The sequence below is a fragment of the Ixodes scapularis genome, unplaced genomic scaffold, assembly GCF_016920785.2.
Source record: "Ixodes scapularis isolate PalLabHiFi unplaced genomic scaffold, ASM1692078v2 PGA_scaffold10__122_contigs__length_95168666, whole genome shotgun sequence".
NCBI classification, from domain to species: domain Eukaryota; kingdom Metazoa; phylum Arthropoda; class Arachnida; order Ixodida; family Ixodidae; genus Ixodes; species Ixodes scapularis.
Genome location: NW_024609836.1, coordinates 93971465 through 93988624, shown reverse-complemented (window position 1 = coordinate 93988624; position 17160 = coordinate 93971465). Strand labels below are relative to the sequence as shown.

The window sequence follows — 17160 nt, the reverse complement described above, 5'->3', positions numbered from 1 at the left end:
TAAACCAGCTGCCCGTCATCGAAAACTACCCATTCCGCCCACATTCCAAGGAAATAAGCGCAGCATTTTACGGCGTTTCGAAAAATGCTCAATTCGGACGCATTTCTAGGCTTCACTGCTTCCCCGTGTCTACGTGCCGGAACGTGCGCGTGGCGCCACGCATCGCACGTAGAAGACTCTAGATAAGCAAGGCTCCCAACTGTCCCATGAGGTTTGCCTTTCTCACGTCGGTGCCGCTAAGAGGACTTACTGGACCATACCCTTCTGTATACTGGCAGAGACTGGCAGATCGCCACGAGAAGCGGCCGCCGAAATGGAAAAGGTGGAACGGCAGACAACGGATGAGAGGATAGCTACGTGACTGCCGCCCCGCTGCGGCGAGACGCCGAAACACACTTCTTCCGAGGGAACAAACGTGTTTCGGGTCCTCGCCGCTGCAAGAGCTGCGCGCTGACGTCCAGGTTCCCCGAGAAACGGCTCTTTGATTCTCTGCGCTACCAGATCCTCGCGCGCAAAATCTGCGACCGGGCACTCATGACTCCGTCGTCGAACTGCCAAGCTTTGTGCTATTACTGGACGCACCTTTACGTGCAATGAGTGACGGCACGCACAGGTTGCGCGGTTTGGTCGAGGAGAGGGTGGGGTTGTTGGCGCGGAGATGCGCTCCGAGAAAAAAAATTAAAAGCTAAAAACGCGTCGACTTTTTTAATTTTTTTTTTTTTTTTACCGAACGTTTTAAAATGCTGCGCGTGTGTTACATCATTGTAGTGTGAGGGGATTTACCAGTTTTCGAGGATTCACTTCTATCTTCTAATGCAACCGTGCCTTTAAAATAATAACTAAAAATGTAATTACTGAGAAGTATAATGAGTAAACTTATTCTTTTGAACGCTAACAATTTTACCTAATGGGCTCTTTGGCAGAGACCGGTACGGCATCAACTTCGTTTTTTTTTTTTTTTTTTTTTTTTTTTGTGCGATGCGTTGTTTTTGCAAAATCGAATCTTGCCGACTGTCGCGAGACACCCCGAACGCAATAGACATTATCGAGGTTGGTTGGCGGTCGGTTGGCGGTCGGTTGGCGACCTCGAAATGTTTTTTTTTTTTTTATATACGAATAAAGATGCCGTTGAATACGACTGACTTTGAGACGTACATATTTTCTGACCTTCTGTTCCTTTCTCTCCCACTCTGAAATCTTGTCGTTCTCCACCCAGTGTCCCAGGCGGCTGAAGAAAACTGTAAATCGACACTCCCTGATTAGTCCAGTGTGGATGGTTGAGCGTGTTGGTGTCGAAATGACGCTAACGAGAGAAGGACGTGGAAGAGAACCAGCCTGTGTCGTCTGTTTTTCTTCCAGGTCCCCGTTTCGTTACCGTAAAATGGTCCCAATGGGTTCCTTGATCGTTGCAGCCAGGAGCCCGTCGCGGCCGGTATACCTCGACGTGACGTCCTTCGAAAGTAACATGCTGTCATTTGCCGATGTCGCCTAGTAGCTCCTTCCCCCCGAGGGGAGAAAAAGAAAAGGCAAAAGATGGAAGGCGGAAAACAAGAATAAGGGTCTCGTTTTCTGGGCGGCGGTGTAACGAGAGATCCGCCGAAATCCTAAACCCCCATTGGGGCAAATATTGAATTTTGTGCCTCCTCGTCTTTGCCCGCGCGTCTGGCCCTGAGGGGGGGAAAGTGTGTGTGTGTGTATGCGGTCCTGGATCCGGTGACTGATCTTCCTACGGATCCTCCTTCCGTGGCGTGCTGTTGCATCATCGCTCCGGGGCAGCTCGCTCCTTGTTTTCCCTCGCAGATTCCTTCGACGGCGTGGTGGCTTTTGTGCCTTTTCAGCCTTTTTTCTTTCTTTTTTTTTTTTTTTTTTTTGTCTCGCGTTTGTATTTTGATGTTTTTCCTTTTTCTCTTTTTCTTTCCTTCGTCAACGGGGGTACGGAGTTTTCCCCGCGGCGCTTCCGGAACAGGTCGCTCCTCACAATGTTCGACGTGTTCTCGTTTACTGGCGTAGTGGCCAATAAGGACGCCTTTTTGTTTGTTTGTTTTGTTTTTAAGGGGGTGATGTCACGTTTGTGACGTCACGCTCACTTTGGAATGAGGGCACGCGTAAATGCATTGCTATTTGAAAACGGGAAAAAAATGGGTCGAAATCGTTGCTGCCTTTACGCTGATTCTCGAAGAAATCCGTTAGCATTGTTGAAATTTGGGCTAGTTGGTGAAGCATGTTTACGGGTAAAACAGCGCGGGGGGGGGGGGGGGGGGGGCAGGGCAGGGCAGGGGGCAGGCAGGCAGGCAGGCAAGACACAGGACAGGGAAGATGCACACAGACGGAGCGCTGACTGTTAACTGTTTATTGACAGTTATTCCTGAACCGAGAATGTTCACCCCGCACGCGACTTACACCCGCCGTCCGCTGCTTACTGCACGGCGCCGAAATTGGCGAAGGGGGACGTCGCCGGCAATCCTTCGATGGCGTCGCTCCCTCAAACCAGCCAATCCCGCGCGGCCTCGGTTGCTATGCGTCGTATCGCCAAGCCTCTCGAAATGTGCACCCCGCCGCCATCTGTCGCCGCTTGCAGGTGGTGTTTCCTAGCCAGTTTCAACAGCCGGTGGGGCTGTGGCGCCATCGCCTGGCGATGTTGCGAGCTTTATATACGTGTGCTCCTCACCAGACGAAGATCAGCCAGGGAGCTAATGCTCACACATTAAAAAACAAAGTATCGTGAGCTAACGGTTATTTTAGAGCGCAGCTTTTAGGGGCCGGTTTCCGGCTTGAGCGGCGTCGGCGTCGGCGTCGCCGTCGCCGTCGGCGTAACCGCAAGGTGACGTGACCCCCCCAAGGTCACCCCCGAGGCCACGTGACCCCCTCCCCCCGAGGTCAGGTGACCCCCCGGAGCATATTAAAGAATGAGGGGAGGAAGATGAGAAGGAGGAGGGGTCTACCCTCCCCTCAATGCCCTTCCCTCCTCCTCCTTCTCAAGACCTGCGCTCTAATTCGGCGTTAGAGGGAGTTGTAAACAGCTTTCATTTTTTTTTTAATATATATACACAGCGAGGTTTCCTTATACCAAATGTTTCAACAAAGACTAAAAAAAACGGGATCAAATTGCCAGTAGCGGCGGACGACGGGAATTGATAAAAAACATACAAATTGATTAAGTAATTAATCAATATTTGCTAACTGACTTTTGAAATGGTGAAAATGAATATATCGTTCCAATTAAAAACTTGCCGAGCGAACTCGAACACCCCTAGGTCGGTCAATTTCAGGAAGACGACTTGAAGCGACCAAGGCCGTTAAGGCGGAATAGAGCGTGACGCAGCAGGTTTTTTTCGACGACTCGTCACCCACAGGCGCGTGCGTGCCCCGTCGGGATTGACGCGTCAGGTGGGCGCGTTCGCCGGTCCTGGTCTCTACCGTGCCGTGCCGGGCAACCGCGTGGTGGAAGGGTGTGGTCCTTGGGCGAGTCGCAGCAGCAGGCGTGGCCCTGCCGTGCTCCGGGTCATCATCGTCGGGGCACCCCCGGACCTCGACAGAGACGCCCTCGCGGCTCGGCCCTCCGCCCCCCTTTCGACCCGCGTCGCGTGCGTTCCCTCCCGCCCGACAATGCCAACCTCGTCGTCCTGACATGCAGGGGCGCGGACCAAGCTTGGCTTTGTCGCCCCCTCCTGTACTTCGCGAAACGAAGTAGAGGGACGCGGAAATTGCTTAGATGGGATGCGTTGTATGTATATTTAGCCCGACAAAACAGAAACGAACCGACACCGATATGAACCTCGATCACTCGAGCTAGGCGGGTCCACCGCTGATGACGTTTTGCGGGGGAAACGGCGCGAGCCTTATGTTCTGCTGGGTAGCATACAGGGTGTGCGTACGTAAACGTAAACAAAAATGGCCGCCAACTTCCGGGGGGAGTGTCTTGCTTCCGGTTGGCTGCTGTTTTTGCTTGTTTTTGAGGACTCGCAGGGTGTTACGGGTGGTTTAAATCGGGGACTGAAACCGATACATATAACGGTCAAATTGCAGTTACGGTTACTGTTTTTTTTTTGTCAAATTGGATTTGGTTTTGTTTTTGGGTTTCTGCTTTTACTATTTCGGTTACCGGTTTTCCGCCCCAAAAACAGGATGCTTTTTTTCCGATGTCCTTTTTTACCAGCAAATAATGAAAAAATTTTGCCTACGGGTAATTGCTTATTATCATAAAATAACTAAATAATTACGTTAATTAAACAAAAAGAAAGCTGGGACACCCCGTACATGCGACCAGAGGTCGGGATTTTAGATCGCCCTCACTCACCCTCACAGCTACACTCATCTTCAGCCTCTCACTCACCCTCATCCTCACAGTTACGCTCACCTTCAGCCCTTCACTCACCCTCGCTAAACCTCACGGCCCTTACGCACTCAAGGCCCTCACGTACTCACGGCCCTTACTCTTTCATACCCCTCACCACCTTCACGGCCCTCAAGCACTCATACCCCTCACGCACTCATACCCTTCACGCACTCATGGCCCTTACGCCCCTCACGCACTCATGGCCCTCACGCCACTCAGGCCCGCTTCAGACGGGACAATTTCGCCCAGCAACTTGACGTCGCAACACCAGCAACCCGGGCCGCCCCAGCTCACACGCAGCAACCAATTGCTGCAATTTTCCATCATCATCATGAAATTTTATTTTCCTTGCACTATTTAGACACATAATTACGCGCTATAAACGTGTTTTTATGCATTTAAATCTCGTTGAGAATACTAATGCATCTTTCTGAAACAGTTTATTTCCAAAAACTATCAGTTTTAAAACAGAACCAAGTCCTTTGTTGTCATCATTACCGGCACGAAGTATCACGTGAAAATATTGCTTTCTTGATTGGATGCAGCCGCTTCAAGCGTCTTCGAATTGCTCTGAGTTGCTCTCTTGTTTCGAGCCGGACCCGTTCTCAGCAATTCGTGTTGATCTAGGGAAAGCTAGGGAACAACCCGCCAGCAACACCAAAATTGCTGAGAAAGTTGCTCCGTCTGAAGCGGGCCTCACGCACTCACGCCCCTCACGCACTGATGGCCCTCACACACCTCACACACTCACCACCCTCACGCACTCATGGCCCTTACGTTCCTCACGCCCTCACTGCCCTCGCTCACCCTCACATTCACGAATTGTCCTGGTTCAGAAACTCACTCACCCTCACCTCACCTGTGAACCTGAGGGTGAGTGAGGGCCGTCATGAGTGAGGTTTGCCGAGGTATGTATGCGAGCGCCATGTCTTCGTAATAAATATTAAGATAAATATAAATTCCGTAGCTAAATATTTGAGATACATAGAAGGTTAAGATGCCCAAGGCGTAGAAATTGACGAGATTTCACATGCCAATTTGCACCACCGTTAGAAATACACCGTTTACATCATCATGATTTTAATCATAGTTATATAAAACGTGCACATAATTTCTCGGAATGTTACGGGACATTCTTCAAAACACATTTTGGAGTCATTTTCGTGAATTATTTTCAAATAAACGCTTCCTCGGATTATTTCATAAAATGTAAACATCGATAATTGAAGTCCATGAATATATATATATATATAAAACAATTTTTCTCCCCATCGTTGTCTTTCGGGCATTAATCAGGATATAAAACTTATTTATCAAATATTACCTACATTGCGCGTAAACATTAAAAAAGAAAATCTAAACTTTTTTTCTAGCTCTTTTAACATGTTTTCACCGACTTGGACTCTTTTTCGACAAGAAAACACTGGGTAATATTGCACTATACCTGCAGACGAGAAAACCGATAACTAACTTTCACTGGCCGGCTTTTCTTCGTCATTTCAGTGTGGTCGCACATGACCTTCACGAAGGCGCCTTGGAAGAACCGTTTAATACCGGAAATGGGGGCTGTATTCTAAGGTGTAGAATCTGCCGCTCTGGCCAGCTGACATTCAGAGGCTGATGCAGCCTTCGATTGTCGTCCCTAAACGACCAACTCAGGCAAGCTGTTTCTTTTAGCTCCGTTACCATAACTTCCCAAAAACACTCATTTTTGCAGCGTAGTCACAATTGTAGTCTTTTATTTTTTTTTTTTCGTGAGTAGGCTATAGGTGTTTTATGCTTATAATTAATATTTTTAAACATTTAGCGTTGTGATGCCTTCATTAAAGTGATGCTTTGCTAAAGAAAAAAAAATAATAAATAAAGAAAGCTATGCCGTATATATTATTCGGTATCGGGCATGCGAAATGCACGACCGCCGTTTTTGCTTCATCTGTGATATTTTACCACCACAACCTTGAGCCCCTAAAAAAAAAAAAAAAAAAAAAAAATAGAAATAAAATTTCCAAAATTACTTTCGCTTGTGCCCAATCTGAGGTATCGTAGGTTTGGAATTCGAATTTTGCGAGGCGCGCCGAATTTGTTAAAGGGCAACTCCGGTCAATTCCGGAAATTCTGGGATTACGGATTATTATCATGTCAAAACTACTCATTAATAATTCTATGTCATTCAACTTCTTCTTTTTTTTTTTTTGTTTACAGTTAAATAGTTTTTTTGCAAACCTCGTTTAAACGAAAATCATAAAGCGAAACCGAAACCTTGTCCGTGGCAGGCACCATTGTTCCTGCTCGTCGTCATTTACTGGACATCACGTGGTACAGAGGCGCTGGCTATGTCTTCAACGAAAGAGGCGGACCGTCGCCCCACACTCTCGTTTTTCCCTCTCGCTCTCGTATTCCGCGCCTCGATAAATAAGTAACAAACAAAACAATTCTTAAAAGACCTAGCATAACTGGGCTAGTTATTCTTGAAACAGCGCGAATAGGTAAACCGCGAAAAAACATTAAAAAACACGCGACTCTCTATTCATGAAAGAATGGTGCCTGTGCATCACAGAATTCGGTTATATCAGTTCTACAATTCCATGGGCGATCATCCCCGATCTAAAAATTCTACCTCACTGTCCATCAACGGCAAGGATAAGCCTGACTCACGCAGGTTGGGCCCTCCTTTTTCATTTTGTGAGCCTCTAGAATCTCGCGAACCTTCTGGGGACTTTCTAGTGAGGGTGTATGTACATGCGCATGTGCAGTGCCAAATGTGAGCACGCGGTTCCTGTTAACGAACTATACGGTGCTCCCGGAGGCGAATGTTGAGGCATCTCCCCGTTTGCCCGATGCAGTACACCTTCCCGCACGACAAGGGACGCCCTTTTTGCACGGTACGAACTCGATGTGCACGTTTGTGACCGCATCCGCTCTCCACCTGTCTTTGTGTTCGCGCCTTTTTCCACAGCGGAGGATATTCCGCTTAACTTGTTACGTACCGAAAATGCTACATCTATCCTATATCTTGAGGCGGCTCTTCTAAAAGCATGCGACGTGTGTTACGTACGTAAGGGATGACTGTCAGATACTTCATTACTTTTTGCGTAACTTGGCCCCGATTGCCGACCCTGGGTAACCGACATCTTTCAGCCTGCAAGTCTTTTTTTTTTTTTGCCGCCAAACGGGTACACGACTCAGCAATACCTTTTTTGACGAGCTTTGGGTTTCCCGATCTAATATCAAGGAGAGTTTTCGCGGTTCTGGGATGATGCCATCAACGCACGTGGCTTTCGATCACGTCTACGCAGAGATCCAAAAACTGGATTGTCTGGTCCTTAGGGGTCTCAAATGTGAACCGCAAGCCCAAACCTTGCTCCCTGAACACGTTGAGCACCAAATCAAGGGTTCGACTAAAGTCCCTTCTGTCCACGAAAACCAGATAATGGTCTACATATCTGAATATCTTCTTTGCGGGCTCCTTCCCCAAACTCTCTAGTGTCCTGTCAAACTTTGCGAGGAATATATCGCGTAAAATAGGTGCTACCCTATAGACCCAATGCACACCCCAGACTTCTGTAGAAGCACCTTATCGTGCCACCCGATAACGGTAGATCTCAAATAAAACGACAGTACTTCGATATATCTTTCGACGGAAATTCCGCATTGAGACCTAAGCACAATATCATCGATGAGATCCATAGTGCACGCTTTTACGCTAAGCACGCGTTCATCGTGGGGCATTGAATAGTAGAGACGTTCACCGTCGATACTAAACGCAGTACAGTCCCCGGGGTTGCTCGGTGAGGCGCATGCAGTAACGGCCATGGAACTAGGGATGCTCAAAGGGCCCTCGACACGCAGCGTGTCCAAGTGCTTCTTTAGGTACCCAGAAACCACATGTAGCCAGGTGCCGCGCTCTCACACAATGGTCTGGAACGGAATTCCCGCCTTATGTACGTTGGCCGCGAAGAAAACCTCCAGGGTGAGGTTTTTCTCCTTAATCCCCGCACACACACGTGCCTTGGGTTCAGTCTATGCATGAGCTCCAGGGCTCTTTAACTTTCGCTCGTCTTTCTGGAGCCCCCTTGAAGTTTTTGTATAAAGCAAAAGTTGCCTTTTCTGCGAACATATCCTCTGGCATAACTACGAAGGAACTTTCCTTATCGGGCTCAAGGGATCGAAGCCCAGTATAGTAGCGAGGAAGTCGATAACAGGCTCCAAACCTCTACTCCTCGTAGAGATCTCCTCTGACTTCGACAGCACATCGAGGCACTCCGCAATGCCCACCTTGGTTTTTCTTCCTTCGGGATCTGGCGGGACACAAACCTTGACAAAGCCAGCTTGTAAAAAAGTACGTGACAGTCATCCTTTACGTACACCGCATGTTACAGCGGTTTTAGAAGAGTCACCTCAAGATATGGCGTAACAAGTTAAGTGAAATATGCTCCGCTGTGTAAAAAAGCGCGTACATAAAGGAAGGACAGGGGGAGAGCGGGTGCGGCATCATCATCAAACACCACATCGAGTTCGTACCATGCAAGAAGGGCGTCGTATAGATCCCCTTCTCGTGTGGGAAGATGTACAACATCGGGCAAACGGGGAGATGCCTCGACATTCGCCTCCGGGCGCCGTGCTCACATTTGGCATTGCACTACCGTGACTGCGCATGTACACCTTCACAGAAAGTGCCATCGTGTCGTGTAAACATAAAGAGCAAAAGGCTCGCCAGATTGTAGAGGCTCACGGAAGGAAAAAGGAGGGCCCAACCTGGGGGCGTGAGTCAGGCTTCCTTCGCACTGATGGACAGGGAGGTAGAATGTTTGGATCGGGGAAGATCGGCCATAGAATTGGATAACTGACAGCACCCACTTCTTTAATGCGCAGGTGCCATTTCATCGTGATTAGAGTGTCGTATGTTGTTGTTTTTGTATGTTTGTTCCGCGGTTTATCCAGAATAAACCCCCCGTTTTTAGTCGGCTCTTGTATCGTCCACTTCTTTCCTCCGTCCGTGTAACATTCGCGCTGTTTCAAGACGAAAACAGTTCTTCCAGTTGTTGACGTTCCGCGCAGTGTTTGCTGTTCACACAGTGGCGTGGACTGCGCTTCTCCGCGCGCGGCGCGTCGCCCGATAGATTGGGCGGATTTTGGTGACCGTGGAGCCGCTCCGACTTCCCTGGCCGGTTTAATAAACTTTTAGGCGGAAATGCGTCGTAACATTTTACGTGTAGGCTTTTCAGATGATACGGCGCAGGACTGCGTTGTTTTCTCTACATGGAAATTTGACCGGAGCTGCCCTTTAAGGCCCCTTCGCACATTTGCGTTTGAGAGCGTTTGACTGCGTTCGACTACGTTGCGTCGAGAGGCGACAGCGAGCCCCATCTGTGCTTTGTATGAAGCGTGGAGTCAAATTCAAGGAATCATATCATGGCACGCGACGTAAGAAGCAGGGTTGTCTCGGTTTCTCGCAGCCGCAACGCAGTCAAACGCACTCAAGCGCTCTCAAACGCAACTGTGCGCAGGGGCCTTTAGTCCTCACGACCGCACCCTGTACAAAAGTGACATGTCTTGCCCCGTAGCTGCCACTAGGAGTTTTGTAATGAAAATTTTATTGCACGGCTGGACTGTAATAAGGGCGAGCGTCAACTTTACAAGCATACAGCGTCTGCCCCCCCCCCCCCCCCCTCCCCAGAAAAAAAAAAAAATTATATATATATATATATTTTTAGACACTTTATTGGAAGTCGAAGAGACAAGCACGAGCATGTTGTCCGGAATGATCTGCTTGCGCAACACGAACCACGCTTTTCCATTCATTTCTCCTCCGGAGGAAGACAGCTGCCGGCTTCGCCATCTTTCTAAGAAAAAAAAAAATGGCGGACGCCGATCAGTGTGGCGAGAGTCGTTTGTTTTGATGGCGGTTCCCCGTGGACGAGCAGCTCGCCCCGACGTGGTTGGAAGGATGGGAACGGTGGGGCGTCTTTCGAGAGCGCCTCCTGCACGCGCTGGAATTGTCTTCCGCCGTGCTTGGACTGCGCGCGCACACTCGAGGCTCCCGAGACGCCGAAGCACCTGGCGCTGGAGGCGAGACTACTCCCCGCCGTAGTCGCTGACTTTAGCTGCAGACCCGCTCCTGCGTATTCGTCGCTTCGGAAAGGGACGCGCCGTGCACAGCTCGAAAGGTGGCACCTGCCAGTAACTCCTTATTTGGGTCCATTAGCGATTAAAGGATTAAAAAATATCTTTAGGTTTGAGCTGATTTTAACTTAAACCTACTTAGCCTCTTTTTTTTTTTTTCGAATTTCCAAGGTTTCTGGGCTGCAGTCCACTTATCCCGTAACTTAATCCTTCCCTGCGCGTGCGCACTAGTGCGCAGTACCGACTGCAGCGCCACCGCGGTACGTGACGTCATAGAGGCTCTGGATTGGCTGGGGACCCACCGCAAGGCGAAACGTAGAGCGTTGCCGTATCAGTCTCCAAGAACCCCGAAGAATAATTGAACGAGGCGAGACCCCCGTCTAATCGTTAGAGGGTTCGCATATAAGTCGTGGCTCTCTTTCTCCGAGTGGCGACTACACCCCGATCATCCCTAAGCTGACACTGCGGTGGAAGCTAGGCGCCCTTTCTTCATCGGCCGGCCTGGCTCTCTGCTCGTGGGTGTGGGTGCGATCACGTGGCGAGATATAGGCGCGCCATTGGTCAGGCGTAGGCGTTAAGTTCCAGCACACTGCGAGCTTAGGGTCGAACGGAATATCGAATGGACGTCTCCGGTGACACGCGCCAGGCCCGCCCCGAGCTCTCCCTCCAATATGGGCCTCGTATCGTCCCCCCACGCGTCCCCCGGGTGCCCTTTTTTGGGGGAGGTCGTCCCGCCCGTTTGCACGGCCGACGGGATTCGCTCGCCGAACGGGCCATATCGGGCGAGCTTGTCTGACACGGTCGCGAGGGAGCGCTCGGCCATCTGGGGGCCGGTTTCACGCGAGCAGTCTCGGTCCCAACTATCGCGGGAACCCCGACTGCTAAGACATTTCCGCTTGGTTTTCTTTAGGTTGTGATTGACGAGGTGGGCAGCGGAAGAGTCGGCGGCGTAAAAGAGCTTCGGCTATTCGATTTCGTCGCGACCGTTCTTAAGCTGCATTCGCACTGGCGTTCGAACCACAGCCGCGAAGCGGATCCGCTCCTTTTCATCATCAAACGCGCGTGAAATGGTATTGGATCTTTATACAACCGCGTTCGCAACCGCTTTGAGAGAGCGGGTTAACCGCCGCTGTGAATACAACGTCAAATCCCCCCCCCCCCCCCCCCCCCCCAAAGGAAAAAAAAAAAAAAAAAAAGTCGGGCAGGCTAAAAAGGTCTAATTTTTAATTTTTACGAACAAAATATATGTTTTGGGGGCATTTCTCGACAGAAGGAGAACGCAAACCGCATGTTCCTCAGATTTTTTGTTCTCGAGTTATGAGCCGTAGAAGCCGCAGCGGCAGAAACTAGCTTTTTTTGCGTGCCGTCGCAGGTCGCGTGTTTGACACCCTCTGCTGGCGCTAGTGTTTTTTCTACACGATTTTAACTTTTTCCCCTCATTTAATAGGTATTATAAAGATACCTTGACGTATTCAGATATTTTTAGGAATTTGATTGTTTTCTAAAAAAGATGTCAAACTCGTCCCTCCGGTCGCTTTTTGGTCAACTTTGACAGGTCATTACTTTGTCTGTACTTAAGGTAAATTTTCTTTCTTTGGCTCTACAGAAAGCCGCCCAAAGCAAGCCTATTATAGATATAATAATATCATTATGATCTATTGACTAGCCGCTCTGCTACCTTCACGTAAACGCTGTAACAATTAACAAATGTTGAAAGTTTGAGGTCGATTTTCTCAAAAATCCCATTTTTGTAAATTTTTAAAAAATTGTTTAGACATATTAGTCGACTGCAAGAAAAGGCAGTCTAGAAATGTAATCTTTTGGTTTTATGTCCCCTGTTTGAGCCGCAATCGCGTGAAATGTGTGAACATTTGTTATTTTTCGCAACGTTTACGTGAAGGTAGCGGAGCGGCTACTCAGCAGATCATAATGACATTGTTATATCTATACTAGGCATGCTTAGGGATTTCTATGGAGCTAAAGAAATAAAATGTACCCTAAGTACAGACAAAGTAATGATCTGTCAAAGTTCACCAGAAATCGACCTCAGTGACGAGTTTGACATTTTGTTTAGAAAACAATTAAATTATTAGAAATATTTGAATGCGTCAAGGTATCTTTATAGTATTTATTAAATGAGCGAGAAAAGTTAAAAAGGTGTAGGAAAAACACTAGCGCCAGTAGAGGGTGTCAAACACGCGACCTGCGACGGCCGGCAAAAACACTAGTTTCTGCCACTGCGGCTTCTACGCTTCGTAACTCGAGAACAAAAATTCTGGGGAACATGCGGTTTGCACCCTCCTTCATTTGAGAAATGCCCCCAAAACATATTTTTTTTTCGTCAAAATTAAAAATTAGACACTTTTAGCCTGCCCGATTTAGATGAAATCCCTCATATATATATATATATATATATATATATATATATATATATATATATATATATATATATATATATATATATATATATATATATATATATGTTTATATTTGCAACGTTTTGGTGTCATTAACAATTTTTTTTTTTTTTTTAAATTACTGTTCGAAATAGAAGCATGTTTAAAATACGCTTAAAACTAACACCCCGCCCCCCCCCCCCAAAAAAAAACAACAAAAAAACAAAATTTTGCAACGTAATTTTAAGAACAAAAAAAAAAAAAGAAAAGAAAAAAGACGATTCTAGGAATGATAATTTTGTGACGGGGTGAGTGAACTTTTGTGTGACTCAAAATATGTCCCCGATCCCGCTTCTCAAGTCCCCCGTGAGCGCGAAGCCACCGTACCAGCTTCCGAGGTCTGTCAACACTGAAAGCGACGCTAATGAAGGCATCGTAATCGAAACCAGGGTTTTCTGAACGTTTTCGCTACGGGGCCGGATCAGGTATCAGTAGCTGAATCGAGGGCCGGAAAATAGATAAGTAAATATAAATGAGAAAGAAAAAAATTGAATAAATGATCCTCAGTAAGCAATTAATAAATACAGAATTAAAAGTTAGAGGGGAAGAAAAAGAATCTAACGTGAATGAATACACATACTTTATTTTTCAATCTTGTATTCAGCTGAAAACTGACGTTACGCAACAATAATGGAGACCCAGAAAACTCACCAGGGCATAAATCAAAGCGGATGGGAACTTGGGCATGTTTCACTAGGGTAGAAAACTGATGAGAAGGATAGAACTGCTGCTGACAACATGCAATAGATACAACAGACGAGGACACTTAAGTGCGACATACATAGGATTGCACGTGAATTTTAGGCTTAGACCCGAAAATCTGTCGACGTGGTTTCGGTACCACGGGACCTTCGGATCTGCCGCTACGCCCGTTAACTCGGGCATCCATCGGCTGTGCAGTGTTTGCGTACACTTTTCTCCTTCTCTTTTCTTTTTTAAGTGTTTTCATTGAGCACTTTCCACCACGCAAGCATTTTTCGTGAAAGCTATTCAACTCTAAGATGCAAACAAAACAAGACAGGGTATTCCTTGTTCGGGCTAACACTTTTGCGCGCTGTGTACACCAGAGACTACCACCCATGGGGTTTGACTAGCTTCCCGCTGTAGGCTAACTGTTGTTAAAGAAAACACTGGCTAGGTGGCGCGAGTCGCCGCATAATTCAAAAAGTTAGTCCGCTTGAATCCATTCATTCAATAGTTCCGAGATGACCATTTCGGGTGGCGTGTTGTGGCAAGCTCCGCGCCTTCTCCCTCCCGCGCGGAGGGACGAGTTTTAGGTGTCTCGCTCGTCGTGTAGTCCCGCGGTGACGGTTGCGGGGACGCACGGCGTTTCCTCCTTTCTCTGCAGGAGGGCAAGCTGCGGGACTCCGTGTCGATGGGCGCCTCGGACACGCCGCTGGAGGAGAAGACGCTGACGGTGGTGTACGGCCCGGACCTGGTGAACGTGAGCGTGATCAACTTCTGCTGCAACAGCCGCGAGACGGCGCAGCTGTGGACGGACGAGCTGCTGCGCATGGCGTACAACCTGCTCTCCCTGAACGCGCCGGCCTCGAGGTTCCTGGAGAAGGCGCACACGAAGCTGCTGCTCACCACCGACCGGGAGGGCCGGCTCCCGGTCAAGGGCGTGCTCCGCATGTTCGCCCAGCATCGGGACGACCGGCGCCGCGTGGAGCGCGCCCTGGACGCCGTGGGCCTCGCGGCCGGCAAGAACGACACCCTGGCTCCAGACCGGCTCTGCTTCGACGTCTTCCTGCGCTTCTACCGCCAGCTCGTCGGCCGCCAGGAGGTGCCTCCTCCCTCTCTCCTTCACTTTGGGGGATACGTATCGCGTCGCCCTACCGGGCCGTCACCGGTCTAAATTTAGCGGGCAAACGTCCCGCTTGCATTCGGCTAGACGCCACTAAGGGGTCACTTGGTGGCGTGGTTGGTGCCACTATGGGTCGTGGGACCACGTGCCAGGGGACGGCACGTCGCAGTGTCGCTTCGTGGTGTCCCGCGACGGCGTGAACGGCTTGACTAGATTCGTGGCGTTGGGTCTCGTGGGGGTAAGGGGACGTCACGTGATTACGTCGCTTGACGTCGGGTCATGCGACGGTCTCACGTGACTCCACGACTTGACACAGTGACACTGCCACGCTGTCGAGATTTGCCTGTTTGTCCCTTATGCATTCCGCGCAAGTTTCGGGTGTTGTAGATCGAAGGAACGCCTTGGCGTTCTCCTAGCGTCGCTCCTTAACTTGTGTCCAGTGAGGTCGGAAACTGTCTCGTTGCACGCACTCGACTCGTGTTAGAGGTCTATCCGTAGCGATCTGGTCTTCTTCCAGCCTCCGCCCCTAAAACGCGGTTCTCTCACCCCGTGAGGTGGGACAGGGTGTCACGTGCGCTTCCGCGTGCCCAGGTGGACGCCATCTTTGAGCGCCTGTGCGGCGGTGCCAAGAAGAAGGCCATGACGGTGGACCAACTGGTCGACTTCCTCAACAAGGAGCAGCGGGACCCCAGGCTCAACGAGATCCTCTACCCGTATGCAAACCCTGCCAGAGCCAAGGACATCATAGGTAAGGTTCCGTGTTTACGGGGTTTCTTTTTTCTTTTTTTACCGAGAAATTCGGTATTTTTCGGTGTTAATTTGTTTTTGTTTTTCTTTTCTGACCAAATTAGGAGTCGGTGTTTATCGGGGCTCGTGCTGAAGGAAAATGGGCACGGGCGTAGGATTCTTTAACTTGCGGGGAACATGTACGTGTCCCGAATGCTTGGGATACGTCTCGGTTCCCATAAGAGAGGGACGCAAGATGCGGTGTGGTGTTCCCGCGGAAAAAAGCAGCCTAGCGGACAGTTTAGTGCGGGCGGTGGCGCCACCCTGACGAAAGTAAAGATCATCATCCTTTTAAAGCGGTAGAGTTATAGGGCCAATCAACCTCAGGAGCGGCGATAGCACGAAATGTGTAGGTCGGTCAGTGCGCAACCGGAAAACAACGTTAAAAAAAAAAAACAAAAAACGACAACCGGTGTTAGGGATTGAAACCTGATCACCGGCGTGGAAGCCAAGTGCGCTGCTGACTGATCTACGGACCGGGCAGGCAGAAACGGGAGGAGAAGAACCAGGTGGTGACAGAAAGAGCGCGGAGCGGAGAGGGGTGGGAAGGGCAGGAAAGAGAGGAGCAGAAACAGGTGGTGTAGAAAGAGCGCACGGAACGAGGTTGTGGAACGGACAGGAAAGCGCGCTTCTCCTCCCTTGGTGACCCAGAAAATTAAGCGCAAAGGCTTTGTATCTGGGTGGTGGTGAAGGGAAGCGCGTGCAGCGTCACAAAGAGACAACGGTGTGACGTAATCTGCTTCCACACGAAACCCTGCACTAGGCACCGCCTGAACTAAGAGCATTACCCACCCCAGGCTCCGAAAAGCTAAGGGTCATCCTGCCCTGGGCACTACCCGAACTTTGAGCACCACCCACCCTATAAGTCTACCGCATTTAAACGCATAATCACCAGACATTCGACCTTTTTTTTTTGTCTTCGGAGTTTTTTTTTTTTTTTTTTTTTTTTAATTTGAGCGCAGTTTGGCTTTTTTTATTAAAACGTTTTATCCAAGGGCTATCGTAATACTGTAAGCGTTACCGTCATGCCAGCATCAAGCCGGTAACATAGCGCAAGGGATCCGCGGCGCTTTAACTGTCACCATCACTTTTTTTTTTTGCCCGGCAACGTGGCATAATGTGACGGTCGACTAAAATGTTCTTATCGCGATATTACACTTGTACAGCCAAGATGATTGGTTTTCTCGATATCTAAAGGGATGGAATAGCTGAAGACTTACTTCCAACCGCTTGAAATGACGTGATACGTTTGTCGTGAACCACGCATTCTTGGCACGATCGCGAAGCGAGCCCCCTTGACCGCTGCCCCTGTAAAGCGTGCTTCGCCGCACATGGAGGATTGTTGCGGGGAAGCCGCAGCGCGGGAGCGCTCTCCTCCCCCCGCGAGAGCCGCTCGTTTTCAAGCAACAAAAAATGTCTACTTCTACGGCTGTTATACTTTGTAAACACAACTTGGGACGTGATTAACGAGTCTTCCTTAGCTTTACTTTCTAAAGAGCAGACGTACGACATTAGGTCTAAAATTAGCAGGCATCAGATTATGATAAACAACCATTCCTCATAGATGGCACATACATTTGGTCTTGCAAACACTGCTAAACCCTCAGTCCAGTTATACACAAGTTGGAAGTGTTCCGGTGTTACCCGATAGA

The 17160-nt window shown here is 49.0% G+C and overlaps 1 protein-coding gene across 1 annotated transcript in view; it reads left to right on the top strand.

Moving 5' to 3' along the window:
• The window catches only part of LOC8025440 (1-phosphatidylinositol 4,5-bisphosphate phosphodiesterase classes I and II), a 145451-nt gene that overhangs the window by 94822 nt on the left and 33469 nt on the right, over positions 1-17160 (top strand). The window contains exons 4-5 of the mRNA XM_029979202.3: positions 14264-14701; positions 15314-15470. Coding sequence (XP_029835062.2) covers positions 14264-14701; positions 15314-15470 — 595 coding nt within the window. The remainder of the gene's footprint in view (positions 1-14263; positions 14702-15313; positions 15471-17160) is intronic.